The 8,642-nt window shown below is 40.4% G+C and overlaps 1 protein-coding gene across 1 annotated transcript in view; it reads right to left on the reverse strand.

Moving 5' to 3' along the window:
* Positions 1–3,144: 3,144 nt before the first annotated feature.
* LOC101857501 (general transcription and DNA repair factor IIH helicase subunit XPD) overlaps positions 3,145–8,642 on the reverse strand; it is a 46,389-nt gene continuing 40,891 nt past the window's right edge. The window contains exons 20-24 of the mRNA XM_013085559.2: positions 8,265–8,337; positions 7,253–7,323; positions 6,617–6,760; positions 5,588–5,731; positions 3,145–3,926 (exon numbers count right to left, since the gene is read on the reverse strand). Of these exons, the coding sequence (XP_012941013.1) occupies positions 3,834–3,926; positions 5,588–5,731; positions 6,617–6,760; positions 7,253–7,323; positions 8,265–8,337 (525 nt within the window). The 3' untranslated portion in view covers positions 3,145–3,833. The remainder of the gene's footprint in view (positions 3,927–5,587; positions 5,732–6,616; positions 6,761–7,252; positions 7,324–8,264; positions 8,338–8,642) is intronic.

Raw genomic sequence — 8,642 nt, forward strand, 5'->3', positions numbered from 1 at the left:
ACACACACACACACACACACACACACACACACACACACACAGTACAGCCTGCTTTGAACTGGACGGGTATGGTCCAAGGAGCGAATGCTCCAAATTGCGTTGATGAGAATGCAAAAACAGTTTCAACAGAACGAGCTGAACAGCATGTTCTTGTTTCCTGGTCCTTTGATTCTTTTAACTATCGCTTATCTATCTGTCTTGTTAAAAGAAACACCATCGTGCCGCCACGCTTCCCCTTTCAAACTAAACAAACACGCAAGGCATTTTAGTGTGTGGTCACTGTGGTGTGTCCTCAGCTTAAAACAAACGTGCAGCACAGTAGCGACTAACTCTGGCATATATTTGTTAAATTGTGTTGGTGTTGTATTGTATACAAAGAGGTTGATTGTATAATATGTGACGTTGGCGTAACCTCTGAATTGACCAGCGTCTGCGATGTAGCGGTTAAGTGTCTCGCTGTCGCATGCAGTAGACATTATTTCGTTTCCCGTGTGGAAATTTCTTTTCTTTTTTTTTTTTATATCAAGCACCGTATCTCGGTCGTTCTGCTGGAACAATGAATCTCTCTCAGCCCAAGTTGAACCTCACAGGTAGGGTCGAAGCCCGCCTCCTAAACGGTCTAAATGATTTTTGTCGATAGGGGTGTAAAACACCTATATTATATTATTAAATCAAGGCAACGTTGTTTTTTTCTAACATTTTTGAAGCACATTATTGTGTATCTTCATTTCTCGGATGGGGAAAATCTTTTATTAAGTAGCTCCATCTTTTTGACGGGAACCTCTCCACACACCCCTTTCACACACACACACACACACACACACACACACAGAGAGAGAGAGAGAGAGAGAAAGAGAGCCTGGGTTGAACCTGATGGGCAAGGCCCAAGCAGACAATGCTCTATATAAACTACAAGGGCTGTCCCACGGAAAACCGGAAAAGGTCCGTAAAAGCAAAAAATCTTCGTCCTATTATAATAAAACTGTAACACATCATACCTCAACATGTGCTTTATTTCTCAATGTAATCACCATCCCGCTGGACACATTTTTCCCATCGCTGGATCTGGGAGAAGATACCCTCCCTGAAGAATCTTTCGTCAAGGGATTTCAACCAATCGTTCACGGCTTCCACGAGGTCTTCGTCGTCGGTGAATCGCTGTCCAGAAATATGACGTTTCATTGGTTCTAAAAGGTGATAATCTGGCAGGGCCAAGTCAGGACTGTGAGGGGGGTGTAGTAGAACTTCCGAGTGGAACCTTTGGAACCAGTCTTTCGTGACGTTTGCGGTGCGTGGTGTTGTGTTGCCAAGCTGCAAAATGACCCCGCTGGTCTTTTTCGGCCCCAGCCCATCAAGCAGAGACCTTTCAATAGTGCAGCTCATCAAACTCTATCCTATAGACAGTCGACTTTGAAATGTTTAGCGACTCGCAAATTTCGCGAATTTTTAGGCGCCTGTCTGTTTGAATAAGTTCGTTAACGCGACTCTTGTTGTCCTCAGTCTTGGCAGAAAAACAAGATCCTGGGTAAACGTTGTCGTTGATATCGGAGTGCCCGGCTTTGAACTTACCACATCACTCATATACCTGTGACTTTGCCATTACTTTCTCCCCATAAACTTACTTTATTTCAGGGTGTATTTCTAGAGGTTTGAGACCTTTTGCGGTCAGAAACCGAATGACAGACCTCACTTCTACCCTTGACCAATTTTCCAAGGGGGTAGCCATCTTTTGAGAACTGCTGTGCTCGTTTGGTTTGTGCGATGCTCATGGTGCTCAATCGGGAAATTTCTAAATGATTGTTTTACAAGTGTGCGTTTACAGAATGTGAAAATATTGAATAGTTTTCAAATTACAGCCAAATTCCGGTTTTCCGTGGGACAGCCCTCGTACATGTACATATGTACATACATTGCGTTGATGAGGATGCAAAACTGTTTCAACAGAACGAGCGAAACAGCATCTTCTTGTTTCCTGGCCCTGTTTGTCTTTGATTTCCTGTTCATTGCCTAGCTTTCTTCCCTGTCAGAGTCAAAAGGATCATCCTGTGTTGACACGCTTCTCTTTTCAGACATAACAAAACCGTTGTCTATGATGAGTCACTTAATTAAGCATTTCGTCGTCGCACGCAGGATACCCAATTTCAATTCCTCTGGGGGATTAATTTTTATCAAGTATTTCGGTCATTCTGCCGGGATATTGTATCCGTCTCAGCCCGGGTAGGACCTGGCAGGCAGGGTCGGAAGCCTGCAATTTAAATTATTCAAACTGTGTCCGTGAGGGCGTGAAATAGGCAACATAAAAAAAAGAAGACCTACAATATACCGTTCGAGTCACATGGCTTTTTAGTGGGTGATCACTCACTGGTGCAGCTAGCTTCAATACAGGGTGCTTCACAGTGATGACCAACTCTGGCATCTTTTTAAACTGTCTGTATTGATGTTACATTGTTTGCTATGTGACGTTGGTGTAACCAACTGTTTTATGTACAAATTGTACTTGCCACTGTTATCCAATTATCCCAATGAGGATCAATAAAGTATCGGTATATCACTGTAAGATTTAAGGTATTCAAACAAACCAGCAGTGCCCTCAGAAATAGAATCGCATCAGTACTAGTCATAGCAATAAGGGCACCAATCACCCTTCCTCCCCTTCTCTTACAACCATTTGCTGATCGCTTACGGCGGGAGCATTTTTTCTTAAGTTAAATGCACATTATTTCATATCATCAGGTACTTGAGTAAGTGTTTTTACTCATCCTTCATTTTATTCAGACATTCAAAAACAAATACCTCTTTGCCACCAATGTGAAATTGTCATTGCTCCCTTTGCAGACCCTGCCCTTCTTGTCATATTTTTAGTATTATTAATATATGGCAATCATGATTCTATCGCGCATTTCTCAGAGCACAGGACGTGAAACAATCCTCCCACTAAAGAACAATACACATATTTTCTTAGAAAACTTTTACACTTGTATCATGTACAGTTTTGTTTTTATAGTGTTATCGAGCTTGCATTCTGTTATGGTAACATTTTGGAATCAGACCATGTCATTAGTTATCCCTTCATAAAGGTGATGAAAGTTAAGACAGGAAACTAACTTGACAGCAACTCAAACAATATTTACAACAAAAATTGTAACTGATTTTCAGACTTTTTATTCAATGTTTCAAAACAAAAGAACCATTCACATATATTTCAATTGAAAGTAGCCTACAACATTCTAAAAAAGCGAACAAAACTACAAAAAGGCTTGAACACAGGTGAAAAGAGATTCAGCAACCTAAACAACCTGATAGATTGCATGATGACAAATAATAAATGCACATAACAGAAGAATTACCAGACCAGAAGGCCATCTAGGGTGTACTCAATACCTCGACTCTAAAGTCTTAAACAGACCTACGCTGTCAAGGTCACGTATTGCATTTAAATACAATGAAAACAGAGACAGAAAAAAACAAAATCGATCTAAGACGAAAATGTATAGACAAATTCACGGGTGTAAAGTGCAACTTTTAAAAAAGTCATCATTTGTCACAAAGCTCAAGAAACAATCACATATTTTCACCAGAACAAATGTTGAAAAAAAGGAACAAAGTTTCATGAAAGTAATCATCATCAACCTTGAAAAAGAAACAGAGATGTGAAATGGTTGGGGAAGGGAAAAGGAAGTGGGGGAAGGGGAGTAGTATAAAAGAATGGGCCTGGCAATCTTCATGTAACATTAAATGTAATGTCTATATCATCACCATGATATAAAAGAAAATCATAAAAATGAATGAACGATGAATTTCATATCATACTGAACACAATTTGCAGCGTTCAGTTAGACATGTTGCATTTTAGTCTCAATCTTTTTCTGCATCTCCTCTGACTGCAGTTGCTCCAATGTCAGCAGAGACAAACCCAGCTGATCTTTCTGTGGACAAAGATAAAAGACAGACAGTGAAAAGACAATACCTGAGCAAATTATTTTCAAGCATTTATGATTCAAAGGCTTTATCAATGAAATGAGACAATTATAGGGAAACAAATTAACAATAATGCAATTCCATAGCATTCAGAGCAAGCAGCCGATTAAGCACTTAAATACTAACAAACTGACAACACTTTTCATTGTCTATAGCTGGGGACCCATTCCCACGTGAGTGAAGTGAGAAAAATTCATGTAGAATATCATTCCTAAGGACAAAACGTTAGACCCCAGTCGGGGTTCAAACCCATGACATGCAAGTTTCAAGCCCGGCAGCCTAACCGCTACACCACCAAATTAAACCCATTTCCATCAATATTTACAGGATGAAACAATAGTTAAAAGAGAAAGAAACTTCTAGGGTTTAACTGCCCCGCAAATGCACAAACAGTGATCACAGCTCATCATTGTTACATAATTACTTAAGACTACATTGAATCGTTTATCTGAAAATACTACAGCAGACAAATAAACAAATTGTGACAGCTGCATGAATAAATAACATGTTGATTGACCATGAAACAACTGGACCAAAAGCAGCAAAAGCAAGGAAAGATGAGGGCAAAGGCAACAAGAAGCTAAAAAGATACAGTCGAACCTGTGTAAGACGGAATCGCAAGGGAGCCAAAAAAAAATTCCGTCTTAGGGGAATTTAGGGGGAGATGGAGGTTGGGGGGGTTCAAAGGCCTAGCCGGTGGGATCAAGGATCGCTTGTCTGATCGGCAAGCAGTGGTTAAAACTTCACACCTCTCAATTGCTATCCTGTCTGATAATGACATGTGTCAGTCTTACTTATCCAATTACCACCAGTGCTTGCCTTTCATAGGACAACTGTTTGATCTATTAAAACGTTTGAACATCTCCTTTGCTTCCACCCTTAGCCCCACCCATCGGTGTAACAAGCACAGTCAACCAGTGCCACCCCTTACTGCCATCATTGTAACAATGATTCGAGGAACTCTTTTCTCGGCTGGCCGTACGATCAGGGCGGCAGGCATTGGTCAATCTAATTTCACACCTCTGGCTTCTGGCTACCCAGAAAAGTTTCAGCAGCGGCTCGCTACTTGAGCACTCTCACGGGCAGTCGTGAGATTTCACACCCACACCACTCTGACCATCTGCATCGCTCAGGGCTCACATGATGGGGTAACATCTACCCCCAAATTGGACCCCTACTCCCCTTCCTCGCCCAGCAGCATGGCCATAGCGTTAAGTTTAGAGTCGGCGGAACCAAACTTGCGAGATATGTTTCAAATCAGGGCTGAGAGGGCAAAGCATTTTCCGTCTTAGGCAGGTGAACCCCTCGGATTCTTTCCGTTTCCGCGTTGGACAGGTTTCCGTTTTATACAGGTAATTAGAGGAATATATCAAGGGGGGAGCGGGGAGATTCCGTTAAGACAGGTTTCCGTTTTATACAGGTTTCCGTTGTTTCGACTGTACTTTGAACGACTGTCGGCCACTAATTATGATGACCAACAATGTTGAATTATTCTCTCAAGGGAAAGACCATAACAAATGCGACTCTGACTCATCAGCAACGTTTCCTGAAGATGAAAAAAAGTCTTAATATTAAAAAAAGCCGCCTTTTCACCAGTGACACAACATACCCTACTGAAAGGCTGTGCCATCTGTCTGAGAAATCTTTTGGAGATTTGAATCGCTTCATCAGTTGACAGGTTGCACAAATTGTCCGTCAAGTGCTCTTGAATCCATCGTGGAATCTTCCCTCGTTTGTCAGCCCTTGCAAATCTCTGTGAATTAAAACATACTGAAAATTCAGACTCAATATAAATTTGAAAAAAAGTTTGATGAAAGGAAGGAGTTGTATGTACTGGTGAAGGTGAGATTTTGTGCTTGTGTGACTTTGGTACACTGTACAGGTCTCAGGATCATATAATAGGGTTGGGAGGACAACAGCAATGTAGATTTTCCACTTTGTCTCTGTGGGAATACCACAGCAGCCAACCCTTGCTCTCAGTCTTTCAAAATTTTTAACGTTCAATTACGCATGCAAGACGGCAAATAATTTTGGAATCAAAGAAGATCAAGAAAAAGACTTAAAAATTCAGCCGCCTAACTACTGTGATACACTTAGTTACCAACCTGACCAACATAGAGAAGTCCTGGTAAAATTCAAGAGCAGTAAAAAATTTCCTTCCATTCCTTAAATATTTACCCATTGCTGAATTTGCAACAGCGTCAACAGCTATTTTTAGCTAAGGTATTTACATATTCAGTGTTTTTCTACCTGTTTGATACAAGTATAGCTAGGTAACATATGCAAAGGAAATAGGAAAAAAAAGTTAAGATTCACAAAAAACAAAAGAAAATTTGAAATAGAAAATTGTTAAAATATTGGAAACTCAGCCATGTTATGGTTTATGGTGAGTCAACATGAATACCATAGGTACCACCACAAGTCTTTGGAAAAGATTAAAACATAGTAGAAGAGAAAAGATGCAGAAGGATCAGGTTCGTCAGAGTATCCACCAAACAACCCACTCATCAAACAGTAGCTTTTACCCTGCCAGCAAAAATAATTTTTGTAACAGCATGATTATTGTACCAAGTGTTGGATGCCCTTTCATAGAGAGAAAAACAATAGCATAAGTCACATTTCAGAATAACAGACCTACCTTGTCTGCAAAGACCATGACTCCGTAGTCCGTCTTGCCCCTAAGGGCTCGGCCCACACACTGTGCTGCATGCCTCATGGCATCAAATGTAAGGAAGTCATTCTCTCGGATCTGGTACTGATCGCGCAGGTACTCCAGCCGGGCCTGTGATAATACAGAAAAATTCAAAAACAACCAAATGTTGAGTACATTCTCCACTTTAAATCAAGGGAAGGAGGGGGGGGAGGAAGAAAGGAGAGAAACAGCAAATTTAATTGTTCACAATGCTTGATTCAGAGTCCTGAGGAAAAGCTGATAATGGCACAAAATAATATAAGAAATATTTACAAACTCTCTCTCTCTCTCTCTCTCTCTTTCTCTCTGAGTATATACATATACATAGTTGTCAACCACAGGCCTCAGTGCTCCTTAAGCTTCATCATCTATGATTCTAAACCATAATTGAAGGCTTTAAAAAGTAATAAAGACATGTACAACAAGAGTTGTTACATATACAATGTAATAATAGTCAATTAATTATTCTCTTATTAAAGTGGACAATAAATTTAACTAAATAACCCAACTTAGGGGTACACAAGGACAAACAATAAATGATTAATATAAAATTACAGTCCAGTAATATCTCACACATCTCACCTTGAGTATCCTGCTCTGTGTGTACACGTAAGGAACTCCGAACATAATGACTGCTCGCCCATAGTGATGGTCTGTCAAAGGAATTAAAATTGCATTCAGTAACAGGAGTTGTGCAAGAGCACTGATCATCTTATTAATTAAAAGTGCTGATGTTCACTAAATTTAAAATGGTGTCTTGTGGTGTGATAATAGCGCTCTTCAACATTGTACACAAAACACTAGAGTTCAATTGCCCAAGGGAAAATTTTATTATATCAAGTTTTTCTGCTGGTGAGTGGTATACACTCAAATAGGAAGATCCCACCCTCAACATAACAGACGTGACCCATACTACATACTAAATAGAGCTGACCAGGTCACAATCTTTCGACTCCGTTGTGGCCACAACAGACTCAAACACCAAATGCACACTAAATTAAAAGTGGGAGAGTCCATGATCTGTAAATGTGGACACGACGGAGAGGATGTCCACCATATTCTACAGCACTGCCAGCGCTACGTCACCCTTCGAACACAGACGTGGCAGAATGTGACTCCCCTTGAGAGAAAGCTCTATGGCAGTCTCTCAGATCTGAAGCGGACTGCACAGTTTGTGCGCGGCATCGGACGGACTGTCTAGCTACTGTCATCGAGAATGAGGAAGAAGAAGAAAAACTCAAATAGGGGATGGCCTCAGGGCAGGCACAATCGAAGCAGCACGCCTCCTAATTGATTTAAACTGTGTTAATGGAAGGTTACAATCCTTAAGTTTTTTTCCCACAAAATTATACAAAATGTGGGAAAGCTAATTAAAAATACTGACTTCTCAACTTGTAATCTGATTTCAATTCTTAAAGCAAAATGTTTAAAAATTGAAACAAGACAGCAAAATTTGCAACAAAACTTCATAAAACAAATTTATACATATAATTGTCTGTTATTCATTTTCCATATAAGTTTTGTTGTATATTTTGCTTTCTTTGGGAATGAAAGACAAGAGGTGCAATGGGGATGTCAGGTTTTTCCCACTCACCAAAGTCAATGCCCTCAGAGACTTTTCCCCTGGCGACTGACAGCAGGACTGCTCCACGCCCGTTCTCACACGCCTGCATCCAGACAGAGGAAAAAACAAGAACAATAATAAACTACAAAAAGAAGGAATAAAGTCTATGAACTGCGCACATGAGACATGAAAGAAACTTTATGAGGACACCCCCCTCCCCTCCCACCACCAACCATTCTCCTTTCCCTCAACCATGCCCCAAAAAAGACCTTTGGTGTTAACGCATGGTGCAAAACAACTATTATTTCGTTATATCGACAAGACTTGAGAAATGAATATATGCCATTTAATGCATCACAATGATTAGCACAAGATTTTTTTAAAAAGATGTTCTTTAACACCTCCCCC

Source organism: Aplysia californica, unplaced genomic scaffold (genome assembly GCF_000002075.1).
Source record: "Aplysia californica isolate F4 #8 unplaced genomic scaffold, AplCal3.0 scaffold00387, whole genome shotgun sequence".
Lineage (NCBI taxonomy): Eukaryota > Metazoa > Mollusca > Gastropoda > Aplysiida > Aplysiidae > Aplysia > Aplysia californica.